We start from the raw sequence: 27102 nt of genomic DNA on the forward strand, positions 1-27102 counted from the left end.
TTTTGAAATCTCTAAAATGGCATATTTATCAACAGCAGTGCTTTACTAACGAGAAATTTACATAAATGTACGACAAGACATGCACTGTGAGTGAGACATTTTGAAAATGATCCCAATGACGTCAAATTGTCTGACTGCAATTGATCACTGGCATCCAAATTATCTGCAGTTAAGAAAGAATCTTCCATGCATTATAACAGCTAATAAAATGCTGCTTGTACGTTTCTGTTTGATTCATATAAAAAAGAACAGCCTGGAATTACTATGGAAAATTGTGCGAGTGGTCCAATAGTTCCGTTTTTGCCTGGTTAAGCTGGATAGGCAGTTCCATCTAGCCAAGCCTAGTTGATCCAAGCAATCAAGAAATAGTTCAAAGGCTGTTGTTCCTGCTGTGCCTCCTGTTACTGTCACTTTGTTGCTGCTAGCGTAGGAGGCTGCACAGTAAAAGTGGGCTACATTGGGCAAGGCAACTGTTATGTCAGGAGGTCTGTCTTGAGGTAGGTAATTTGAAGTGTGCCAAGACCGTGTGGACCATCAAAATGGTGATGATTTTATTTCAAAAAAAGCATTTCCTTGGCACGAAAGTAGCACTACGAGGTTTCTGGACCACTATTTCAGCAATCAACACCGACTTTATATTTGCCTTTTGTTTCCCTTCAACTGTCACAATGACAGCTCAACACTGATTTGGTGTCCAAAAATGCCACATACTGCTGAAGCCTGTTTATGACTACTTCACCTTTCACGGAGCTTACACAGTTAAAAATCCAAAAGAACTGCATAGTTCAGTATGTGATTGACAAAGCCACATCTACAAAACAAAAAAGTTCAAATTCTTGACACTTTTGGCTTTCAGTTCCGGTTGGGCTAGAAGTATAAGCTGATAACATTGAAAGAAGAGTTAAAATAGCCAACTATAGTCAGTTTTACACTTAAAATGGTTCACTGGATGTATAAATTATAGGAAACATGAATGTCTCGAAATGTTGCGCAGGCAGCCTAGAACTCGCATTGCATTCTGCAGCAATAGGCACATTCCACAGTGACCTAGGTAAGGTGAGGATAGGTCCAATTAGGTTAGTACAACACAACGTTGCAGACTGAATAACAAAGGCATACCACTACATAAAAAAAAAACTATCCCAAGCAAACTTTTGGAACTGACCGTGAATACCCAGCACTGAATGCTTTATTCAGTGCCGGAAAGTAGCCTAGCTTCAAAACAGCACTCTTAAATATTACACGGCCAGCGATACAATCTTGACTACAGGGATCCTTATTCACTTTATTACTTGATGTGTCAAGCATATAATGAAACACAAATTGTAAGACACGAAAAATATGCATCATTATGGCCGATGAAAACGCATTGTACACATGTCACACCCAACAAGGCGTACTTTTTCCCACCTGGCTACGAGATCTTATTTTTAAAAAAAACTTAAAAAATCACTGAAACTATCTTATGATGACATTTGCCAAAACTCACCCAATGTCGACATTTTCATGGCAGTGTGAAGAGCACTAAGAGATAATGCAGACTCTACTCTGCTTCCGTTTGACGACAATATTTTGACTACGCAAGATTTCTAACTGCACACCCAGGATTGTATACGTAAACATTGCAGCACCATGCCCTCAGCGAAGATAAGAGGCAGCAGCTAGGATTATGGTTGCTTTTTCTCCACTTTTGATATAAATATAATTTTTAAAGTATTACTTTTAAAAAGAACAACCACTGCAAGAAAATATCCTGTCTTCCCCAGCATCGCACAGTATGTATGAAGGTGGAGCATGAATTTAAAGATATACACTTGCCATTAAGGTTTTTGAGTTGCCACCAAGTGAATCTTGCAACAGGCGGGTCAGCTTTGAGTTCCGATAAGGCACATGTGTGCTTTTGCCATCAACCAGAGCAGAGATAACATTACCGAGAGTTGACAGAGACAAATTGATTTTCGAAGCTTCTCGTAGCCTCTGACCAGAAGAGCCTGTTTTGCTCTGACGCTCTGAACCCTGAAAAGGAAAACGACAAGATGTTATATTTTTTAAAATTTCTTACGAAGTAAAAAAAATGGTGGCTAGAGATTCATCCCTGAACCAGACCTTTTTTTCCAGATCAATTGAAAGAAGAGATGGTGCAATCTTCCTAAAGTTACATAAAATAAAAAAAATCATGGATTGATTTATTAAAGTAATACTGTCTCCAACAAGAACCGAGATTTTAGTCGTACGACGGATCACCCCACAGCCATATTCATGGACAGTGTGTTGGGACTTCCCATGTGTAGCTTGGCAGTTTCAGTATACAAGGTATAGCTAAAACTGCAAAGAAAGCGTGCTCAAAAAGAGGTGGTAAGTGCCAAAGACTTCGCCAACGTGCCAAATGAAAGATCAAGCTTATATCAGTGTGATACACTGTTACGATTGTTAAAAGGAAGTGTTTAACATTCAGAGCTGTCTGATACTTCATTGACAAAGTTTTGCATGAGACTTTTGCCATTGTAAGAAGTGCTACTGCAAGTGCTATAAAACATTGATTGTCACAAATGTGTTCATTTTTTATTGTCCCTTATAACATAGAAATAAGTTCTTACAGCAAAAAATAACAAAAGGGTGACATAAAATGATATGGCAAGAAAGGTTTAGAGAAAATAATATTGGAGTTGATTTGTTTGTTCACTGACCACTTTAATATCATATAAGGCCTGCACAATTTGGTTTTCCGAAAAACAGGTGAGCTGAATTAGCCGTCATGACCCAAAAAGAGGTTATATTGCAAAAATTTGAGGAAAAGAAAATGGTGCTTAGCATTTTTCTCATTTTTTCAAAGGCCTTTGACCTTATAGCTCACAATGCCTTGCTTGAAAAACTTGATCACTATGGTATTCGGGGCGTAGCTCATTCTCTAATCACACCCTACCTTCAACACAGGCGCCAATTCGTAACTATAGCTGCGGACCATTCAGAGTTGGAATCTGTAACAACAGGCGTCTCACAGGGGAGCATATTGGGTCCGTACCTTCTCATATTGTACATCAATGACATAGTAAGTGTTGACTCATCAGCAAAGTGCATCGTTTATACAGACGATATAGCATGTTTTTCGAGGGTGAGTTAGGTTCTCAAATGTCAAATCGAGCCAATAAAACACTTGCAAGTATACAGAAGTGGGCGACGAGCAATTATCTTGAAATAAATGCAGGAAAAAAAAAGCAGTAATGTTTCATTCCTGTAATACACATTTTCAACTGAGCCCCATTAAATTAAACAATACTGAAATAGAAATACTGCTGGCTTTCAAATCACTTGGCATATATTTCTTCGAAACTATGTCACGGGATTACCAAGTGAATCACTCAGTAAATTATCTAAAGCAACAGGTACTAAGCTTTGCCATTGCAGTTATTTTCCTACAAACCCCCCCCCCCCCCCCCATTAACAAAATTTTATATAATTCTATGTTTCTTTCTTTGGTTCAGTACGGAATTCTAGTCTGGGGGACCACTACAGTTGAAAATGTTCAGAGACTCAAGGTACTACGAAAAAGAGCTATATGCCTTGTTCCCAGGATGCCATATCTTTAGCATGCTGCTCCTTTGTTCATAGAGCTTAGTACCATAAAATTGAATCTTTTTACACATATAGGCTTTGTCGCATGTATACACTGGGCAAAATTAAGAATAATGACTCTTTGATACAACTGGCATTTTTGTAGCAACATAACTGCTTTTATAAATTTCGTCATAGGGAACCTTGGATTGTCAGCAAAAACAGAACTTTATACAGTAACCAAATGCTACAGTTTTGTTTACTGGCTATTTTAAATCGGTTACACAAAGAAAATGGTCTCGATGTATCCACTCCCTTGCTGAAAAGCCTACGTGGCATATTTGTATGATTGATTGTGCTGCCATAGGTTCATCAGGTTTTTTTTTTTTTTGTTTTTTGTTTTTGCTGTCTCCATCACTACGGGTATTTTTTTTATCTTGGTTTTTCGAATGTTTACACAATACCCTCGTTCATTATTTCTTACCGTGTTTGTTTACTGTTTTTCTGTTCTGTTCATGCATTAGGTATAGCACATGCTTTGAATTGCTGTAACCGCTCAGCGTGTGAGGCGGCCAGGTTCCCCTGAAGCTGCTCAGCGCAGCTTTTTTGCCTGGTCTCCTCGCAACCTTATTGTGCAATAAACTCAATTCAATTCAATATGAAAAACCATGACTTCAGCAGAAACCAGGAAGACCTATAAGGATACATAAAATATAAAAAGATGCATTTTATAACAACTAACCTTATAATAGTTGATACCATTTATACATTATATTAAGACTTTATTTACAGTTATGTCCTTGAAGGAAAGTAATCTGCTTTTTGTTCCACAAAAGAAAATTTTCACAATGTTGCATGCATATAGGCAAAGCGATCAAATGCACGTTTTTGCTAAAAAATGCCTGCATGACATTTCTTCAGTACAAAGCTGTCAGTCTTCACATGCACAAAGTGAATGCACCGACAAATGGTACGAAACATAGAAAGCAACAAAGCACAATTTACAAGAGGATTGGCAGATAACTCCTGAAACTAAGGTTTAAGCATGTGCAAATACTCAAGCACTTCAAATATTCAAATAAAGAATATAGCTTCGACAAGACTTTAAATTATTCGAGATGAACGAATATGCGTATTTTAAACAAGTAACCCCCTGTAAAGGTGGTTTCACTGCAGTGTAGAAGTGCCAAGCCATGTAAGCCCTATCAAAAAAAAAAAAAAAATCGCACTGCAACGAACACAGTCTTTAAAAATAAATGTACATATTACCTTTGCACTGAATAATAATTTAAGCTTAAAGTTCATTATACAGGCTTATATGCTTTAAGCATATTAAGTGTTAAAATGTGATGTATTTTACTGGTTATCACTTACATCCTACTGAAGCTCAAATCCTGCTACTATTCAAAGTTGCTTTCAACTTCACTTTAAACCAAAAAGAACGACATTCGTATATGACTTTGTCCAATCTTTAGAAAACATTGTGCAGGTTAGTTGGAACATGACAAATATGCTCATTTTTTTTAACAATGTGTGCTATATATACTATTCAAACTATTCAATATGAAATATCTGACCAAATCACCATTCAGATTGAGTTAACTTCGAGCCTGAAATTTACTCTTCGCACACCCCCTACTAAAGCTGCTTTGTCTAAGTTTTATAGGACGTCCTCTCATAGTCCTTACTTTTTGGCGTGCTTCTGAAAATGTGGCACCATATATGCATTGCATTTTGCAATTCAGTTAATTAACTTCAAACTCACCGCCAGGTCAACCAGGTGAAGCTTGCCAACACGGACATGCTGCCTACCGTCCAGACCGCACTCACTGCACTCTACGGTGATCGTAAACATGGCGTGTGAACGAGAGCTGTGTGCATTCATGTTGGTTGCACCCACAGCCCCTGAGAACGGAAAACGAGAGTACTCAGTGATACACATAAGCGACAATTAAGGAAGGGAACATTTGAGCCATGCTAAAAGGGCACTCCAAAGCCAAGCTAAAACAGTTGAGACTGACAAATACTTACATGTGAACCATATTTTCATTTATCTAACAGAAATGATGACATAGAAGCTGAACTTTTCTTGTTTTAATTGCATGTCAAAGCCCAAGTAGTGAATAAGGATGTCATGATTCCTCTAAGTGTGGCAGTGCATGGCCACACTCTACAGAGTGCAAATGCACGAAGCAGAACTCAACAGAAAACAGTTGCAGTGAAGCTCAGAGGCACAGCTTCGCTTCGTGACATTGTGGGCCCACAGATCCAAACAATGAGCAAACATGAAGTAATGCCTTCAGGCATCACTAAAGCTGCACCAGTTTGCTAACCTAAGTGTCATTTTTTGAAATATCCTGCTTGCAACACAGTTGCATAAGATAACCAACGTGACCTCACTATTTTTGTTTCCAAGTGTCATGATTCGATCCAGTTCATCTGCTGTTTTGACGACGCAGCTTGAAAGTCCCTTGACATATACACCGATGTCTGGCCTTTCCTTAACCTGAAACAGGCAATTGGACATTACATGTACATCTTTCACACTTAAGTTTTCAAGTTAAAGGGACACTAAAGTCAAATAACAATTTACGTCAGAGTGAAAGCTCAATGTATGACAACATCTAAAAGAAAAATATTGTCAACAACAGAGCCCTACTTACCGATAAATTAAAGTAAATGCAAAATAACACAAACACCGCAGTAGAACATTTTCAAAATGATTCTGATGACATCAGACGGACCACCTACAATGAATCACTAGTAATCTATCTAACTGCACTAAATAAAAAAATGTTCCGTGCGTCAAGAGACGCAATAAAATGCTGCTTGTTCGTTTCTCTTTGACTCACGTAAAAAAGAACTGCTGGACGTTATTATGCGGAATGGCGCGAGTGGTTCAAAAATTCTATTTTCGAGTGGTTACACAGGACAGGTGGTGCCATCTAGCGAGGCGCAGTTGAAACAAAAGCACCTGCAATATTGAAGCCAATGGCGGGAAATTAATCAATGGCCGTTGCTGCTGCTTAGGCTCCTGCTGCCTTCGGTCTGCTGCTACTAGCGCAGTAAAGCCGGGCAACATTGTGCTCGCAAAAGTGACGTGAGATGGTCTGTGTCTTGAGGTGGGTAACTTGAAATGCGCTAACCCGACACGGAGCACTAAAACGTGATTTTATTTCAAAATAGGCCTTTCCTTGGCACAAAAGTAACACTAAGAGGTTTCTGGACCACCATTTCAACAATCAACGTCAACTTAATAGTTGGCTTTAGTGTCCCTTTAAGCAAGAAATCATTTTAGTAGAATGTAATGCACTTACTTCGAGTCTTGCATTTTGGTCCTTTGCCAAAAGATCTCTGGCTTCTTCATTGTAAATCTCAAGGTATGATGCCCTCACTAGGAACCTTGAAGACAAAGTAAACTACAATTTAGTAAACAGTTGACAATCACACATCTTGGCCTAGCATCTTACTTTTTGTCGTCCTCAGCTTTAGCGATATGGCCAAAGATATGAGCAAATGAGTTTGGAATGATCCCCTTTAACTCCGGAACTGAGCGATCTCCCACCATGGTGAACGTCTTTCCAGTACCAGTCTGTCCGTAAGCGAAAATTGTGCCTGCAAAGAGAAAACGTCACTTAGGCGCAACTGAGACAAAAAATTTTTAATTGCTAGTTGTTCCTAGCAAATGAAGCTGCAAATAAATGTGCTTATAAAGTATGTTTAATTACACGATATTGAAAATTGTCTGCTTTACGACTTGCACAGCAGGTGTCTTGTTCATTTCTCCTGCCACTACACTACCTTGTTAAAAAATTGCTAACAGCACACGTTACTTGGAAAGGCCGGTAAAAAAAAAATGTTAATTTTTTGAGCAAGGGGCATGCTGTAAGTACGTGGTACATTTCATTAACAAAAGTATCTTCAAATAAGACTGACCGAGACGGAAGAAAATTGATGTTCACATTAGCAGCTTTCTTGAAAAGGAAAAATCATTTAGAAAATCATTTAGAAATTACTTAATTCGATGAATTAAGAAAATGCTACTGCACATTTCATTTGACAGCTTCATCACTGCCGTAAATGTGGCGGCAATGGAATTGGCTGAGACATTACACTTATAGATACGCAATGACTATTCGAGTCCCATAACACTGAATACGTACTGTATGTGACGCACGTGCTCAGCGATTATACATGTTATATGCACCAATACCCAATTTCGCTCGTTTCAAGTGGCAGATTATAAGTTGAAAACTCACTGACCATTATATCCTTCGAGCACATTTTCAACAATCGGCCTAGCTGCCTGGTTGTAGACTTCGACTTGTTTGGAATTCACATCGAAGACAGTGTCAAACGTGAACATTTTAGGAGGTACATCTCCGTGTGCCCCGCTTGGGTTGGTGACCAAGACGGTACCCTGAACAGTGTCGACCTGCAGTGCGAGTTCACAGTGGTGATGTAGTACAAGGACAATTACGATAAAACAACGAGTAGGAATCTTACCGTTACAATTTCCTGGCATCCTGCAGCCAGCTCCTTTTCGCTGAGAGGACGGCATCGGACCACGACGCGAATATTCTCCGCGTCGGCCGACATAATGCGCACTGCAAGATAGAAATGAAAATAATAAGCTCAGTTTTTATAGTAAATCATACGAAGATCTCAACCGCCAACGTTCATTGTTGTTAGCACAGAATATGAAACTTCAAGAAGAAGCGACGTAAGGTGCACTACACTCGCCACAAACATCCAGCGGATAGCACCCGAAAGCAAATCAAAGGCCATACGTTAGCCGTAGCACTACCACATTATGACGATCGGCTTTAGAGCAGATTGGTGTTCTCAGCAGATGATTACCTGCAAAGTTTCCGCCGTTAGCACCGGTTAGTTTCCAGAACCCCGATCCAGGGAACACCTATCCCGATCTCTATGCCGAACGCGAAAGCTCTAAAACGAAACAAAAATGCAATAACAAATTGGCTAGATACACCAGACAGCAGCCAAGCGCAGCCAAGTCAAGCCGGGCTCAGTTGCAGTGTGATTGAGCTGTGCTGTGACTGTGTGACTGTAGCAGCAGTACCTTCGATGTAAATAGCGAAGTAGTAAAACAGATGAACATTTATTAATTGTGCGTCGGAACTCCTCATTGCCGAGGGTTTGCATCATAGTACGTTCTATGTTTGAACTCGTACCGCGAGTGACACTTCCTTCTACTTTATTCACGCTGGTCACTACTTCAGTGCTCCACCTCTTTGATGGCGGCGCCCTAGATATCAGAAACCAAAACAGGAGCTAGTGAAAACTGTGGCCCAAATAAGCAATCATCGACGAGTTCTTGCCTGAGAGCTATGGAAAAGACGAAGCAAGGAGAACCAGCAGCCCACAATAGCCACGGACTAAAGCCTGCCAGTGTTGACTCGCTGGAAGGTTCGGAAAATGGTTCGCTAAACTCGAAGCTCGGCCCGCGGTCGGTGGGCAGCCACAGCTCTCACTCGCCGTCAAAGTCGCTCTGCTCGTCCTCCTCGACATCCACGGAAAACATGCAACTCACGCAGGAGCTCAAGGTGTGTGCGATTTTCATAATTTGCGCACCTCGTCACGCAATTTGCGCACCGACATGACGTCTATCGGAAAAATCCGCGAACACCTTTCTGGCGCTTTTTTTTTTTTTGTTACAAGTACTTCACATCAGACCAGCGAAGGTGTAACGAAATCGAGCTGCTTATTTATAGTGGTGGCATATGTTCAAGAAAATATCAATGCTGGCAGAGTACGTTTTTGCATTTTTCGAAACTATAAAACTCGTTATACGTTTTATGTCATATCCCCAGACTGCGCCAACTTCATTTCCTCATTTGAAAAGAAACACAGAAATAGAAATTCAAAAAAATATCTATGCGTGAATGAATGCCCCCGCATATTTTGACCTGACCCGAACTATCACTGCCCCTACAATCATATAAGAAATTTTATTGAGCTAAGGAGACAGTTACTGCCTAAGGCTTTAGTCAACGAAAGTTACGACATTAGTCTACATTTGTAACCACTGTGGTAATTAATTTGTAACGGCCATACTAAGCAGCACCACTGCCCATTAATTTAGTTCCCTTCACTTGCTTCAGATGCGAGAAGTGTCCAAAGTGACAAAGACGCAAGAGCCACCTCTGCTGCCTGGAGAACAGCCGCATGTTGTTCAGAAAGGTGATGAAGCTTCTGTTTTTATGTGCTGGTGGTGATCAACAGTATTTTCGAGGGCTTACTTATCTTTCCATTGAAAATTGCTGGTCAATGTGAATGTTTTGTTACCTCGTTATGACCGTGAGATAAATGTCCTATATGTGTTGTTATCCACAATTTTTGCGTAGCGTGAAATGCCGAGCAAGCGCACCCACCTCCACCCCTCCTATGGTGAAGGATAATCCGACCAGATTTTAGAAGGGAGTGCTTGCCCGGTTGTCAGACCGGTCATTGGCAGTTATTTGGTGTTTATTTCAAATCTCCCGAAAACGTAAGGAGAGCGCTTGAGGTAATAACTCGAGCCGACAAAAATTCCCATTCCTCGAAAACGTTGGTCAAGTTGGTTGGCTTCAAATGATTGTGAATTATTGAACTGGACTTTCGAGTTGTTATTAGTCAACTTCATAAAACAGCTCATGCAGAAGAGGCTAGATTAGAATGAAAGCTCCTACAAACCATAATGAAAGAGCTTGCACTAATGAAAAGCTCAAGAGGCGAGACCATAATGAAATATCGGTGATGTTATTAAGTGCAGCAGATGTGACATTGACCTGTGTTGAAATGCAGCACGCGATGTCACCTACCTGTGCCCATTCCAAGGCCCTATTCGTGGATGCCTCTTCATCACTAACTACAAGCTGTACTTTCGCAGCGTTGAGAAGGTAAGGACATGAGTTTGACGTGCTGGGCACTTATGTTGAGGACAGTGTTGTGCATGGTGGCATTTTGTAACTTTTCGAAACAAGCTGCTGAAACTGTAGAGGACCAACAGCCCTTGAAGGGCATGGTGCATCAGTGTACACTGCAAAATTTCTTCCACTATGTATGGAGATTAGACAGGTTAAGCAAATGGTATCTGTTGAAGAAAAGTAAATTTTAACACCTGCTATCATAATAAAACTGCTTTAAATATCTGAGCACCAATTAAGTTATAAAAAAGTATGCAATATTATAAATATGTGCATACACAGTGATGTAGGCACTAAGATTAGAAAGCCATTATAGGAAAAATAACAAACACATGAAAAAGATAGCATGGTGCATCGTGGGACCCTTCTTTTAAATTTTAATGGTGCTTGGCCTGTAACATTTTTTACGTGCCCCCTTCCGTTGTGAATTATGATGCACTGTCTACAAATGTGTCAAATTGATATACCATCTTTCCAAAACACTCAATATAAAGCGCTGCTCTTAGGTGCTCATTCCTGCGTTGAGCAGGGTTGCTGTTGCCGTTGCCATGAGAGGCGTAACTAATAGACATGAAAAATAAAATGATAAACAATACTCTGGATCAAATGGAATTTGAACCCGAGTTCTCTGCGCAGCAGTCAAGTATTCTATCACGGAGCCATGCTACTGCTTGAAATCATTTGCAGAAAGACCCTATACAAGTGTCATGTCAGACCCAACACGGTAGTCTAGTGGCTAAGGCACTCAGCTGCTGACTCGCACATCGCAGGGATTGGCCGTGGTGGCCACATTTTTGAAGGAGGTGAAAATGCTTGAGGCCCGTGTGCTCATATTTGGGTGCACGTTAAAGAACTCCTGGCGGTCGAAATTTTCGGAGCCCTCCACTACGGCGTCTCTCATAATCATATGGTGGTTTTGGGACGTTAACCCCCACATATCGATCAATTGCATTGTAATTTACATTAAATTAAATACTTTATTATTATGCTGTCAGCCATGTTTAATTTTGACTAAAAAGAATGAGATCACAGGCCCCAAACGTGTGTAAAAATAGCTTTTAGTTGCATTAATTTTGGAAAGTAGTACTTTTGTCGTTGGTTCTGGATAGGAAATGTTGAATGTCTCATCGAACATCATTATGCTTTCACGGATGTGATTGGCTATGATCATAGAGTTTCCTATAAATACACGAGAGAAATCTGCCGCTAGCGTCATTGGGAGCTGCAACACATGGCGCTTCTGCGAGCATGATGGGTACTACATAGTTTTGCCTATTTTTGTACTTCGCAGTCCTTTTAGCTTTGCATAGCTTGAAGCTGTTTTGTCACGAAACAACAATCGTCAAATGTTCGGCAGTTACGCTTCACCACCATAACCTTTTAGGCTTGCCAATTCAAAACAGGTCATGATGTTCAGAACGGTTCATTCTTTGGTTCAAAACGAAACCAAAACACACAAGTCACAAGTGCGTTCGCCGCCCGGAAGCACGAGGACTAGGTAAATCCATGTACTACCCATCACTCCCATGGTCGCTCAACGATCGCAGCACCAGAGTCCCCTTTTGTTAATTTTAGGAAAGGCTACGGCTATGGTTATACGCAGCACATTAAGGTTTACTGAAAACATATTGACTAGTATGTAGAAAGTTCAGTTTATCTAATGAGCTATATATCTTGCTCTCTTATTTGGCCACTAGTTGGCACAAATAGCATAAACGTGTTGTGTACAGATATCGCCGCCGCGGCTGAAAGGGGTATACTTGCGATAACCTCACTTGATGGCTGTTCCCACCTTCTTTGTTGTTCTTTGCGAAGGGAATGGTTCATTAGTTCTTACAATAGCCAAGTGCATTAATTTTGAGTTGTAGTACTGTGAGACTTGTTAGTGATTCTTTGTGGAGTTTTTCTGTGGAAGGGCAGTTAGAATAATGCCATACTTTTTTCCTCTCACAGAATTCCCGCTCCAAACAGTTCACTGTAAGTGTACAGGCATTCTGCCACTAGCTTTCTTTATGTGTGCTTCTTAACATTGCTAGGTCAGGTCGTATTCAGCTAATGCAAAATAAAAAAAACTAAGCCTGTGCACACTCTTAGTCTGTTGGCTTTTGACCATTGCTGATTTTAAGCATTAATATTTCATTTTTTATCTAACTTCTTACATAAGCTGTGTAAGCTGAAATGTCAGTGTTAGTTCTAATGTAACAACTCTGCAGTTCTCTTTCATTCTTATCATCTCCCTATCAGGACTTCCTGCTTCTAATTGTAATGTTGGCAGCATGCCTCTTTAGTCGCTCAATAAATACAGGATTGAATGTATGTTAAAAATTAAATCATTATAAAAGCCTTGCTGTGGCACTACATTCCATTAAAGAATATGGAAACCTTGCGAATGCTGTATGCTTTGGATTCTAAGCAAAACCATATCTCATTCATTGTAAAGCTTATTATTGTATTGTTACCATAGTATTTTTCATAGTAGTGCTATGTAACAGCTGTCCAGTAGCTTGAATAGAATAGTGCAGGAAATGTCTGTGTGGCTGTTACACGAATGCTTGCTTTTCTTAAATTTTCGATGAAATTCACTAATTGCAGCTAGCTATTCTAAATAGTAGGACAACTGCATATAGTTTGAAATGCTCTCACACATAATATTGCCATCACAAACATCGCCGATGCAAGCCCATGGTTACACCTCTACTTGACTAACTGAGGGTTTATTGCTTTCTTTGCTACCAGCTGGCTTTTTTTTTTTTAGTTACTAAGCATTGTGATTCTTACATAGAACAACTCTTTCCTTTTTTCCCTCATTTCTGACATTAAAATTTTAAGCGTGTTTTTCACTTTCTATTACAATACATTAAACTGTTTCTATCTCTGTCACCAAACTTGTGTAATCTGAATTCTTGCTCTATTTCTAACGAACATTTAGCATCCTGCACAAGCAATCTTGATGGAATATTTATTTCTTGCACAAACAATTGTTTTGAGCTTCGCTGTCTTTTTTTTACTTGTCGATCGATCGGGGCAGGAGCCACGGTTTACGTTGGAAGTCCCGCTTGGTGTCGTGAGTCGCATCGAGAAGGTCGGCTACGCGTCTAGTCGCGGAGAGAATGCGTACGGCATCGAGCTCTTCTGCAAAGACCTGCGCAGCCTGAAGTTTGCCCACAAGCAGGAGAACCACTCACGCCGAGACATCTTCGACAAACTGCACAAGCTGGCCTTCCCACTCTCCAACAGCCTGGTGAGTGACAAGCCACATGGTATGGGGGAAAAAAAGCTTTAGTCTCACTCTATTAAAGTGGCATGCAGAGACAAGGGGAGCTTGCAGTGTTCGTATTTTTTTTCTTCTACGTATGGGACAATGCAGAGACAAAATTAACAAAGGATAGGCAACGCTCTTCGCTTTATATCCTAGCTGTTTCTTTTCTCAGGTTTGGGTACTATCAGCAAATGAAACCCAAACACCGGTAAGCCTTTGTGATGGTATAGTGCACGCAGTCCAGTTGTCACCATTAACAGGTGCGCGCATCCTGTTCGGCAGCTCTGCGCATATGTGTGTGCCTGTGACGCTACGATGACTGGGTGACGTGGCCCGGCTCATACTCCATGTTTATTCTTCTCTCTGACTTCTTCTTCCTCGGCTTCTACCAACAATCGCTTCATACGTCACACGATTCCCCCTCTCCCCGAAAGAAGACATGGATTACGAACAAGAAAAAGCAAACAAGGAGAGGTTAAAAAGTCACAAACGTCAAAATTCAGAATTGGTCCTATGCTCCAGGGTAGTTCCGTAAACTTTCAATGACTTCAGGGGAGAGTGCAGCAGTTCGGTAAACGCAGCAATTCTGGTGGGCGAGGTTGACTGTTGCGTTCTGGCCAACTGAAGCACGCCTTGAACGTAGAAATTACTGATGACACAGCGATTCTCGTCATAAATGAGCAAGGGTCGAAGTACTTGTAGCATTTGAGAGTCGGATGTCGTAGGCACGAAGTTCTCCGTCGTAGACGCTGCTTTCTGTGCAGATGGCTTAGGCATCGACTTCGTCTTTGCTTCTTTAATCGATGTTGTCTCTGATGATCTTTCAGCCACAAGTGTACTCGTGAGGAGGTTTCACTTGATCGTTGTTCTTGTTCGAGTAGCCGTTGCAGTTCTTGGAGTTCGTGGAGTTGCCTTTGTTGAAATTGCTCGTCTTCTTGTGAAAGTTCGTCAGATGGGCCTCTTTCAGGAACATGAGTCTGCTTTTCTTTAGATGGTGATGTGATCAGTAGATTGTCGGTAGTCGACACTGTACTGCCAGGCTTGTCCTGCGATGAAAGCAGCGTGACAGGCTGATGAGAACGCTCCCAAGATGGTTGCGAGTCATCCTTGATTGTAAATGCTTCTGTCAGTTGACAATGCGCCGGCGTTGGTGGATTCGAAATTTCTGCAGTGCTTTGACTCACATGTGTGTTGGCACTTGACGATGAGAGCACAACAGACATGGCTTCAGGTGGTTCTGATGGCGTATGTTTTTCTTTCTGCAGCGTAGTTAGGCTGACAGTGTCTGTCGAACGACCCTGGTCAGGAACGTCAGGGTGGGGGCTGGTATTGCGAGGATTCACCAGCTCGTCACACGCAAATTCCGTCACACGCTCAAAACCATTTGGGCCTTGTGTGTGACACGATGTATCAAGGCATTTGAGTGGTTCTGTAAAATCTGAAGTGTTGTGGTTCAGTGAACACGTTGTAATTGCCGATTTCATTGCACTTGGGAAAGGCGGGTATAGGTTCAGTTTTTTGGTGAAATTTTCTAGATTCCTTTCAGTATACGGTCGCTTTACCTTGTCTGTTGCGACGTGCACGTTACCAGTCGGTGTTCGAATGCGTGACGTTTTTTCGGAAGAGTCATATGATGGTACAATGGTGGTATATTTTCTCTGAGATCTCGTTTGGAAAATAGGCTTACTGTGGGAAGACTTCGCGTAACTGTGATGGGTCAGTTGAAAAGCCTTCCGCTGATGAGGTATGAACATGTCTTCATCGTATTCTTTGAAGCGGGTAATCATCTCTTCCCTGATCTTTTGCCATGATTCGTCGTTTTCGAATATGTGTGTCAGGTAAAACTTGAATGCCTCACCGGAGATGTAGTCAGTGAAGTTGATGATCATCTCCCGTTCCGACCAGGATGCAGCGGCGGCGTGGACCTCGAATAGGTTGAACCAGTCCTGTACGGGTCCGTCGTCCGCTGATCCGGTGTACTTGGGGATGTCGAGCTCAGTCGATGGTTCTGTCATGGTGCCGGTAACTGTATGCGCCTGAGATCACCTCTTCTGTGGTCGATATTCAGTTGAGGCGTACTGCAGGTGGCTTCGTGAATGATGTGTCGAGGTTGATGAGTGGTGGCCAGGTCTTCATCCTGTCGACTCGTGTGACGCTACGATGACTGGGTGATGTGGCCCGGCTCATACTCCATGTTTATTCTTCTCTCTGACTTCTTCTTCCTCGGCTTCTACCAACAATCGCTTCATACGTCACATGCCTGTTCATGGTGATAAGTGGACGGCGATAACATAACATCACGAAGACTTGTGCCATGGTTGGTGGCATTGTAAGCAATGCATTTTGTGTCAGATAATTCGTACATGGCCTTCTGTTCAAAGATTTTGACTGTAGTGCATGCCACCTAGAGGCAGGGCTTGTTCATTGCAATGCCAAAATCAGATGAGGTGTCCTTGAATCAAGTATGTTCAAGGCACCCCAATCAAGTAACTCCAGCACCCCCTGAATGATGTTTAATTTTGTATTTATTACACAGTGTAGATCATGTTATGTGATATGGATTTTCTTCAAACAATGTGACTGAACTGACCTGTAAGAAATACTAGAATTATATTCAAGTTGCCTTGAACCCACTAGGATTCAATTATAAATAATTGGGATCACATAGAAGACTGAAGTTTCAAACCGAATCAATAGATTATGTTCCTGAAGTACAAAAACCAAAAATGCCAATATTGCTGTGACTAGAAGCTTGCCAAGCTATGAAATAATGCAAAAGTGAGACAAGTGGTGGCACTCAGTGGCATACGGCCGTAATTGCTCACAAAAGATATAGTATAGTCAGTTGTTTACACTGTAGTCAGTAATAATAGCATTGTATGAATGTCGAAGCTACTGACTCATTTACAGAGGAATGAGATACCAAATTTGCTTATTGGGTGGTGGCTCTTTTTTTTTTACATATTTCAGCCGTTGTTCGCCTTCGAGTATGGTGGACGATTCACAGTGAATGGCTGGGCTGTTTACGACCCATTGGCCGAGTACCGACGCCAGGGCCTGCCCACCGAGAGCTGGCGGCTGAGCCGGGCAAACGAGAACTACCAGCTGTGCGACACCTATCCTGCCATCGTGAGTTGCCGTGGTGCTGCACTTCTGTGTTGACTCTTTCACTTGTGTTGCATGCAGAGCACATCTTGTTGCTTGCTTGCAACTGAACACAAGTATTATCTGCAATTAGAGTCACAGATTTTGAAGGTTTCTACTGGGTTCTGTGTAGCTTCTAACCAATAATAAAGTACATTGTCATCAAAGGGTGCCATAGACCTAGCATATGAGTTTCAGAAATTTTCATTGAGCCAATGTCACTACAATAGGGAAAATACACTTTATAATTTCTGTCACGGGGGTGCCGAGATTGCGGTGTAAAATTCAAGAATGAAACTTCAACCTAGATTTTCTCCGCATATGGCATTATACTTCTCAGAGTGCAGTTTGTTAATCTAAACCAAGTCATTGTTTCTCTTTAGTGTCTTTTTTGAGAGGGCTGCTTGGTATCTTACTTATTTAATTTATAAATGTATTTGTTTTATGTTATAAATTGAGATTAGGTTTTTGTGTAAGTCTTTGTATCTATTTTGTAACCTTTCAGGCTTGTAAGAATGTATGTACTGGAGTCCCAAAAAGGGCATTTATTACATAGAAAGGCTCGGATGTGTTTTTATGTACTGCTTAGCCACGCTAATAATTTTCTAATTGCGTGTTGATGTTATCAACTTGTTTCTATGTGCTGCAGCTAGCCGTTCCTGCCGCTGCCGATGACAGTCTTTTGGAAGCAGTGGCCAGTTTTAGAAGCCGGGGCCGAATTCCAGTACGTTTGTACCTCATGTCTCTGCATGTTGCTTATATGCTTGACTTTCAGTCGCGCCGCAGTGGCCTAGCAGCTAAGGTACTCGGGTGCTGGTCTGCAGGTCGCGGAATCGAATCCCAGCTGCGGCGGCTGCATTTTCGATGGAGGCGAAAATGCTGTAGGCCCGTGCTCAGATTTGGGTGCACGTCAAAGAACCCCAGACGGTCTAAATTCTTAGAGCCCTCCACTACGGCATCTGTCATAATCATATGGTGGTTTTGGACGTTAAACCCCACATACTTGACTTTTCATATAAGTTGAGAGCCTTTTGCGGCTGTTAACCAAAAAGCCTCACCTAATGTCATCCTGGAGTGAAGCACGAAACAGTATCTTAGGCAAATCCAGAATGCACACAGCCATCAGGGCTGCCGTATGTCTAGCCTTAGCCAATGCAGGCAGTTGTGTGTGCTGAGGTACGTTCATTTAGTCCACACGGTCAGGTTGACCACATAGTATATATACATTACACCTGTTAAAAAAGGCTGAAGTTTGGTGCTGGTGTTTTATGGCTTGCAACGTTTCTTCGGCTATTTGAGTGAACGAGAAGCTAACGTTTCTCTACATTTTCCACCGGTTGTGGCCAGGTTCTGTCCTGGATCCACCCCGAGGGACAGGCTACCATAACCCGTTGCAGTCAGCCCAACGTTGGTGTGAGCGGCAAGCGCAGTACGGAGGACGAGAGCTACCTGCAGATGATCATGGACGCCAATGCACATTCGCACAAGCTCTTCATAATGGACGCTCGACCTAGCGTGAACGCGGTGGCCAACAAGGTGAACTTGCCCTGGCAGCTTCCGCAGGGTTGCCGCACTTGTTCTTGATGTGTTTCACCGTTTCATTGCTGACACCTTTCAGTTAAGCTTCATGCTATCTTTGTCGGGCAACCAGTTAAAAGGACACTAATGAGCAAAATGACTTTTCTTGTGCTAGTAAGTTGCTTTTTACAAATCCAAAATCTCCACACTTGCCCCAAGAAAATTTTCCGTAATTAAATGAGCATAAAAAAAAAAGAAAAAAACTGGTGGCGGCGTTTTTACAAATTACCGCGCCAAATGCTGTGATGTCGTAAAGGACGTCTACAAAGTTGTACATTGTTCCTAATCAGCAAAAGTGGAGTACAATGTTCTACGTTAAGGGGGGGGGGGGGGAGCATAGATTTAACACTCAGGAAAGTTTCAGGAAATTTTGTTGAGCTAATGTCTCCAAAATGTGAAGATACTGCATGCACCTTGAAATCTGTGATAACACATGTGCAGATTTCGGCTCAAAATTTAAAAGTGCAACATTGACCTTGATTTTATCCTGTATTAAGAAACCTATGATGGTGAAATTAATGACCTGGGAGTTCTCAGAGTACAACTTGTCAATTTAAACCAATTCATTGTATCACTTTAGCGTCCTTTTAAAAAACAATCTCACAAGTATCTGAGAATGCCTCCCAAGAGCAAGACACTTGAGCTTCATAGGTATCACAAGCTTACAGCATGCATACAAGTATAGTGCAATATTCTTTTGTAAATTTACTGACCTGAAAAGTTTTATTGTGTTGTGCTTGCAAGTTACGCTTCTAATGTTATACAAGAACATTTATCCATTCTTTAATCATTTATTGTGGAAGTAGGCTCACCTGCTATATTGAAAAGTTGGATGGGTAAGCTGGCTTGTCGAGGCTGTACGGAGAGTAGAAATTTGTGCCGAGAAGCATGGGATGTGTCTCCAAGTGCAACAAGAGTTAAATTGAAAAGTAAGGGTAAAACTGCGTAGTGTTGGCCAATCACCTAGTCCACCAGCTCATTGAGTGCTTTGCACACCATCATGCATGCCAGTGTAGCCATTGCAGCTTGTATAAAAATAAAATGCATCCTATAATATGTGAACCCACAATGCAGTACAGCAAAAGTTGCCCAGAACTGCGCTCTTGTCGGAGCTCTGCTCTTTGTCGACAGGGGCACACTAGAACTGCAGGATTCATAGTGCTCTGTCACTTCTGCACACACTGTTGAATTTACTTACATAATTTAAGGCATAGGATGTTCTTGCGCATAGCTCGTACCCTCAACGATGAGCAGTAAACTTGGTAAAAATGATTTCGCGTTTTGATGTAAAGCTACGTTTTTTACATAGCTTCTAAGCACTTTCGTGAATTCAGCTTTGCAGACTGGTGTATTTGCATTTTTTATCTCGACCTTAGCTCCAACAGACTTTCTTCAAGCAATCCCAGAATGTGCTATGTACCAACTAGACCCAACGCAAGTTTTACTGAAATCCCAGAATGCTATGCGGGCACATAAAGCACTATGGGAAAAATGTGTATATACGCTGAGCATACCAGCTGGCCATGGAGGAAGAAATATTTAGGAGGTGAAGTTTTCGATAGAACCGCCGTCCGTGGGCGTCTAGATAACAAAACAAAAATAACATGCTCGGACAAAGACATTTCAGTTAGCGGCACTTTGCGGCATGAGGGCGCAACCACGAAAAAAAGAAAAGGCAACGCTACCGACCAAGCACATCCAAACGCGCCATGTTCCCGCTTCATGACTGCGGCAGAACGTGCGCGACTGGTTTGCTCTGTAACTGAAACAGCGGCAATGATTGCTAGATGCCGCCAGCCAGATTTGGCCCTCTGGCATTGTGACATTATCTGGTCGCCTCAAGGAGCGGAGTTGCACCTACTAAATTTTGCTTCTTCCGTGCGGCTGGCCCGCTGTTTCGTCACTCGCTGCTGGTTGCTCCATGGAAGCATAACACAAAAAGAACACGTTGCCATTTATTGACTGCTATTAAATCTTAAATACTGCACCTGTCTGAAAGCGCCTGTATGTATGTCTACACATGAAATGTGAAAGAAATAATGCAGTCAGACAGTGTAGGTACTGTCAAGTGGATGTATGTCAGATGGAGCAGTTAAGCGGCATGCGGAGTTGTCACGTGCCAATTCATGTAGTCAAAACGTGTGATCATGAGCTATGTGAACTGGAACACCAAATTCATATTTACTTGATATTACTTTGTTTGCTATGGCATTTAATTCATTGGAGGCAGCTAACCCCAAACTACAGAGAAGTGCTGCACTATTCTGGTATACGTATAGAGGTTGTCTGCTTTAAATTTACAAGTAACACGCTATAAATAGAAGTGAACAAGTTCTAAACATGTTCAAACTAGAAAGGAATATGAGAATGGAATATTCGACTACCTTCCACTGATGATTGGCAGTTTCTTGATGCATGCTTCTAATTTTCACTGCGGAGCATGTATGCTTGCAGCCTTCAGTGAAAGTAGGTTTTATTTCACGTTTATCGGCCCATTTGATGATTGATAAACAAGGTATTGTGATGTTATGTTTGCGAGTGCACACCACTAGATAAAAGCTTGCACGCATGAGCTGCGCAGCATTTTCCAGCTGCGAATTGATCATCTAAATAAGGCGAAAAAAGGGATGCATATCTTAGCATCCGTTTGCTCATTCGTATTGCAAAGAAAGATAAATATGAACATTCTCCACATGAGAATAATGAAAAAACTAGAAATTGTGCAATCCACTTCATCTATGCATAAGATATATCGCAAGGCTGGAAAATCTAGGGAAGTGATATGGGGTGAGGTATAATGTTTTCCGCTAGAATAAGCTTAGTCCCATTTGTTCTATAGTGCAGAAAAGGCTACAGAAATCTGCTGTGGGCAAATAAAAATGTGTCAAGATGCTTTCCCATTGTTTGTTTGTTTTTCACTTATGTTGGGGTTGTTATATTGGCGCAACTGACTGCCCGGGCGTGCTGGTTGATGCTGGGGCTGGTCCATCATTCTATATTAACACGTGCCTCACAGAGCATCCAAATTCATGGAATGGAGCCATCTCATCTCACTTCGCATTGTCAGTCATGCAAATATAATCTAATTTGTGAATGCACAGTAACTTTGACCATGCGAGAAATCTTGCCGGCATAACTGAGTGCTTGTGGTGTGTGTATTTCTTTCAATGCCCTGCTCCTTTATTATTGCACTCTAAGATTTATTCTAACATATGTAGTTGCATCGTCAATGAGAGTTGATGTCCCTTATTATTTATTGCCAGACATGCACGCTGTCAAGTTTATGTATTTTTTTTTCAGTAAATGTTAGTTATACTGTACTTTATTATGTAATTTTCAATTATCAGAACCTTAAATTGTACTAGTCGTCAGTGTCAATGAATGTTAATTCCAAATTAATCTGCAAAATATACACCGGCCCTGCATTTCATGAGCAGCTGAGTTATGTTTTTATTTCATTTATGCCGTAAAGTGTACTGGAGCCAAAAAAAAAAGGAAAAGGTGAAGCTTCTAAGTCCCTCAACTGGTTCAACAGTGGGACTGATAGCAGTGGGACTGATAGCAGTGGGACTGATAGAAGCTCTAGAGAGGTCGTTGTAGCTAAACACCGAAGTTCGCAATTGAATTGCGCAGCAACCTGACCAAATTAAGTTTATCTGAGACATGCACTGGCATGGCGCAAGCTGGAAGCTACAGCATGAGGCCTGCAATCTCGCAACAGCGGCTGCTTATGTGCCCACTGGGGGCACTCGTGTGCTTGAAAAAAAGTTCATTGTTTACAATATTTGTGCGGGTTGTATGCGAGAAAATACGTTACCTTAAAGAGCACCTTGTGTGGTCACAGTTATGCGCCACTTTTCACGGCTCTCGTACTGCTTGCACTTTTGAGAGATCAGAATATGCACTCACATTATAGACGAGCAAATGCTAAAAATGCTGTCTGCATCGAACTCGCGTGCAGGCGAAAGGTGGCGGCTACGAGAGTGACGAGGCATACCGGTGCACCGAGCTGTGCTTCCTGGACATCCACAACATCCACGTGATGCGGGAGAGTTTGCGCAAGCTCAAGGAGACCTGCTTTCCCAGTGCTGCCGACGAGTCTCGCTGGTTGTCTGCCCTCGAAGCCACCCACTGGCTGCAGCACGTGCGTGCTGTACTGGCTGGGGCCTTGCGTGTTGCACATCGCCTCGAAGGTGCCAAGGGGTCGGTGCTAGTGCACTGCTCTGATGGATGGGACCGCACCGCGCAGCTTACAAGTCTGGCCATGCTGATGCTTGACCCTTACTACCGCACCATCCGAGGCTTCGAGGTTCTCGTCGAGAAGGAGTGGCTCAGCTTTGGCCACAAGTTCGCTCAGGTGAGTAAGGACACTTGTAGCTGTGGAGGCCGCTTGATTCAGTGTCATTCTACAGCCTCCACTTCTCCTTCTGGGTGTCAGTTCCTTTAATCTAAGGTTCTTTTCTTAATGCTGAGAACATTAGAATGAACCAAATGTGTACAGATGCTTGCCGTTGACTTCCACCATAGTCATGACATTAGTTTGACTAAAGAAAAAGGCATAGACACCATCACCCATGTATTATTAGTACTCGGGCACACGAGCTACTCCACTAAGGAACAATACCTATGTAGTGAAATTGGCTTCGTTGGCACAAACTATGACAGTGATATCATTTGGTGTGCACATAGCATTTCAGAGGTGGGAACAAGCGGTACTGTTTCCAATGAAAATGACATGGGGTTCATTGCACTTAGGTTGTTCTCGAGAGGATGGTGGTGTCTTGAGAAGCGAAGTCTCGCCAGTCTGATCTTCCTAGTCAAGTTGTGCATCTGCAGCTCCTTCTCAGTTGTCCTATAGGCTTTAGCTGCCCTGAATGAATGGCTCTTTTCAGTCAGCAACTGATTTAAAACAGCTTGTACTCTCGCAAAATGCATATGCTGTTGCCATGTCTCGTGGATTCATTATTCATAAGTGTCAGCAGTAGCCGCACGGTTTCTGGTCTTCATTTCGCATCACCGTTGAAGTGCAATTTTTAAAGAGGTATTTAGATTTCAGTTGTATATCTGTGTGTATTCATAAAATGACTGACGAGATACATTGCCCATTCACAATGCCTGTGCATTTATAGTTGTTGCATGTGTTCTCCTCTTGCAGCGTATCGGTCACGGAGACGACAAACACTCGGATGCAGACCGGTCGCCCGTTTTTCTCCAGTTCATTGACTGCACATGGCAGATCATGAACCAAGTAAGGGTCAATTTCCTGACTGAACACCTGCCATGTTTTATGACTTTATGCATAATTTTTTAAATTTTATTTTTCTGTTTTATTGGGAACAGTGACCCTTTTTTTAGTTTAGCACTCAACTCATTTATTGCACATATCTTGTGTGCATTAACTAGATGGAATTCATTGACCCTACATAGTGTGATAAGCTGGTCGGGTTCATCTTAAAAAGCACCCTGTGATGAGCTCACAAAAAGTCCTTTGCAATCTCTTTCCAGTTCAAAAATGCTTTTGAATTCAACGAGCACTTCCTCATAACTATCCTGGACCATCTCTACAGTTGCCTGTTTGGCACATTCCTCTACAACTCAGAGCAGCAGCGGGTTAAAGAGGTGAGTGAAGTGATTATAAAAATGTTCTGCCTGTTTCGCCTACCGAGTGATGCATTAAAGGGACACTAAATTGAAATGTTATATCAGCTTAGATTGAGATGTTTTCTTTGTGTGGCCCAGGAGAATTCGTTCTGTTTTCTGCAAGAGCTTTGTCTATTGTGCAGAATGTGCGTGAACGAACCCAGTCGCTCTGGTCGATGGTGAACAGTGAGATCGACGAGTACACCAACCCTCTGTACGCCAGCTACCCACAGCAGCACGTCTTGTTTCCGGTGGCTAGTCTGCGTCGCATCCAGCTCTGGAAAGGGTACTACTGCCGCTGGAACCCACGTATGCGACTTCAGGTTGGTGCTTTATCGTGCCACAGTATTTGTGCTGCACGAATGTTAGTTTTGACTGAGCACTCTTGAGGCACAAATCTTTGCCCTGCAAAGGTAGGAGTGCAGCAAGAGGTGCCGCTAAAAGTAATTAACTACTATTATTGCCTCCTACGTCGTGAAATCTGCATGCTATTGTCCACATAATTTTATATCACACTTTTGTTGTGCTCATTCATTTAGAACATCACAACATTGATATGGGGATGAAGGCCAGTGGTGACTGAATAGCTTGCTTTAGGAGCACATATCACGAATTGCAAAATACCGTCTGCCTTTATAGAACATTGGCTATAGCGCTCGGCTGCTGACTCAAAGGTCGCGGGTTCGATCTCGGCCGTGGTGGTCACATTTTGGTGGAGGCGAAATGGTAAAGGTCCGTGTACTGGTGCGATGTCAATGCACGTTAAAGAACGCCAGACGGTCAAAATTACCAGAGTCCTTCACTGCGGGGTCTCTCATAATCTGATGGTTTTGGGATGTAAAACCCCGAATATTATTATGATTAGAATCGCGAAACACCAAATTCTCTAGTTCGGGAGTCAGCAACCTACGCCTCGCAGGAAAGTTACCATATGTAAGTACACCATCTACCCTGCCCGTTCCTATCTGAAGGCTGACATAGCAGTTCGGACATCGAATGGCATTGGGATTTCGCTTGCAACCTATGATCGTTAATTTCAAGTTTGTGAAATGTGTGCAGAAAACAAACGCGACTTTTATTGCAATTCGGTGCATTATTGTAACTTTGTCGACTTCTCCTCCTTGCCTGCGAAGCCCCGCCCCCCCGATTGGCTGTCCGGTCCTCACCGTGTTGGCTTAATGTGAATTGGCCTGGTGTCTCAAAAGATTGCTGACCCTTGCTCTTAACTGTTCAAGTTAATACATTTGGTTGTATATCATGAATAATGGTGTGAATCAGCAAGAAGCATAAGTTTAACAAAGAAATGTTATTGAAGTGTAGTATGTGATTGTAGTGTGTTGCATGGTTAATAAACTTTCCTTTTTATGGTCCTCAAATGGGGCCCTGTATATATTTAGGTTGTTACGGAACCTCAATGATTAACTATGAAGAAATTATTTCTTTCAGGAACCATTGCAGGTGCGTAGCCGAGAGCTTCTGCAGTTGCGTGCGCAGCTGCAGAGGCAGCTTGAAGAATTGAAGAAGGAACACGAATCAAAGATGTCACGCATCCCACCAAGAGTTTCATCGCCCATCACTGTTTAGCATTGCCGGCTGCGAATGTAGGGCAGCACATCCCCGAAGTGCCACGGTGACACTTGGCTGACTCGAAAAGATGCCTTCTTACTCCACGCACATGTCATCAATGTGCTTGCTGAAACTGTTCCCAGGATGTCGTTGGCACAGTGTTTGGTGGAGCAACATCATCAATCTTGCCATGAACTTGGATCTTTGCTGTACCTCTCGACCCGCTGGTTACTTGAAACATGGACACTATTAGTGTATTTCGATAAGCCACGCCATTTGCCATTATCAGCTGTTATGTAGTGTTGACGCAGTGTGACATGGTTTATGTAGAGTGGTGGCGGAAGGGTTCCAAATACTGATTTTATAACAGTCTTCGTCAGAAAACATTTATGTGTATACATTTTATTTGAACAATAAGAAGCTATCTTAAACTATAACAGTTTGTAGTACTGTGGTGTCTGCTTTTAGTCCCGTATTGTTGTTATAAAGTGTTTGCAGTTGCAATTTGTATATTTGTTTATTTTTTCTACCCTTTTCTGAAAACATAGATCTGAATTTCTTTTTCTTCAGCATTTTCTGACATAATGTTTAACCTAGTCCTAGACTGCCTGTTGTCATAAACTGCTAAAGACATTAGTAGGCTTGTGTGAATAGTGTTTTTTAGGATTGAAGCAAATTCGAAGCGAACATTAATTTTTGTCAAATAATTTTGAATCAAATTCGAATACTATATATCGCATGTTATAAAGGAAAATGGGCATATTTGGCATGACCTAACTAGCCTATATATTTTATAAATTGAAACAAAGCCTGTGCAAATGCCATTTTTTTTGGTTGAAAGAAAAGCAACACTGAATAGTAGCAGGATTAGACTTTTGGTAGAATGCAAATACCCTGCAAAATGTTATGTTTTGTATAACAAACTTTTAAGCATCAAAAATGATTAATCAAGGTGAGGGTGACGTGTTCATTTAACCTTGAAGTGGAGCTTTGCGGCAATGTGAATTTCCAATAAATAAACGTTTTCACTGCTTAGCACCCCTTTACTGCAGTGAAACCACCTTTTCAGAAAGTTACATTTATATAGGTAATAGTGCACTTGAAGTTGTAAAAGACTACGTCTACTTAGGACAGGTAATAACCGCTGAACCGAACCACGAGATTGAAGTAACCAGAAGCATAAGAATGGGATAGAGCACATTCGGCAAGCACTCTCAAATCACAACAGGTAGATTTCCACTATCCCTCAAGAGGAAGATATAGAACATCTGAATCTTGCCAGTTCTTATCTACAGAGCAGAAATTTGGAGGCTTAAATTGAGGACGATGCAGCGAGCGATGGAAAGGAAAATGATAGGTGTAACCTTAAGGGACAAGAAGAAAGCTGAGTAGATCAGGTAACAAATGGGGGTTAAAGATATCATAGTTGAAATC

The 27102-nt window shown here is 41.9% G+C and overlaps 2 protein-coding genes across 6 annotated transcripts in view; one reads left to right on the forward strand and one right to left on the reverse strand.

Annotated features, from left to right (window-relative positions):
* Klp64D (kinesin-like protein 64D) overlaps window positions 1-19310 on the reverse strand; it is a 34040-nt gene extending 14730 nt beyond the window's left edge. Inside the window, exons 1-8 of one of the 4 annotated variants that reach the window (XM_075880473.1) lie at window positions 19275-19310; window positions 8059-8159; window positions 7816-7987; window positions 7023-7167; window positions 6870-6954; window positions 5953-6058; window positions 5318-5457; window positions 1819-2016 (exon numbers count right to left, since the gene is read on the reverse strand). In XM_075880473.1, the coding sequence (XP_075736588.1) occupies window positions 1819-2016; window positions 5318-5457; window positions 5953-6058; window positions 6870-6954; window positions 7023-7167; window positions 7816-7987; window positions 8059-8151 (939 nt within the window). In that variant the 5' untranslated portion in view covers window positions 8152-8159; window positions 19275-19310. Of the gene's footprint in view, window positions 1-1818; window positions 2017-5317; window positions 5458-5952; window positions 6059-6869; window positions 6955-7022; window positions 7168-7815; window positions 7988-8058; window positions 8160-8359; window positions 8509-19274 lie in introns of those variants that run through there. The other 3 variants (XM_075880469.1, XM_075880456.1, XM_075880461.1) reach the window with 3 other exon arrangements.
* On the forward strand, window positions 8706-26172 carry mtm (phosphatidylinositol-3-phosphate phosphatase). 2 transcript variants are annotated; one of them, XM_037421105.2, is made up of 13 exons: window positions 8706-9119; window positions 9678-9756; window positions 10360-10454; window positions 12435-12458; window positions 13510-13722; window positions 16711-16869; window positions 17534-17608; window positions 18232-18420; window positions 22424-22819; window positions 23618-23710; window positions 23968-24081; window positions 24246-24425; window positions 25549-26172. In XM_037421105.2, the coding sequence occupies exons 1-13, from the start codon at window positions 8904-8906 to the stop codon at window positions 25684-25686; spliced, it is 1971 nt and encodes a 656-aa protein (XP_037277002.2). In that variant the 5' UTR covers window positions 8706-8903; the 3' UTR covers window positions 25687-26172. The 2 variants fall into 2 exon arrangements, with proteins under 2 accessions (XP_037277002.2, XP_037277003.2); XM_037421106.2 differs by lacking the exon at window positions 12435-12458.
* Window positions 26173-27102: the final 930 nt, after the last annotated feature.

The sequence above is a fragment of the Rhipicephalus microplus genome, chromosome 2 (genome assembly GCF_043290135.1).
Source record: "Rhipicephalus microplus isolate Deutch F79 chromosome 2, USDA_Rmic, whole genome shotgun sequence".
Taxonomy (NCBI): domain Eukaryota; kingdom Metazoa; phylum Arthropoda; class Arachnida; order Ixodida; family Ixodidae; genus Rhipicephalus; species Rhipicephalus microplus.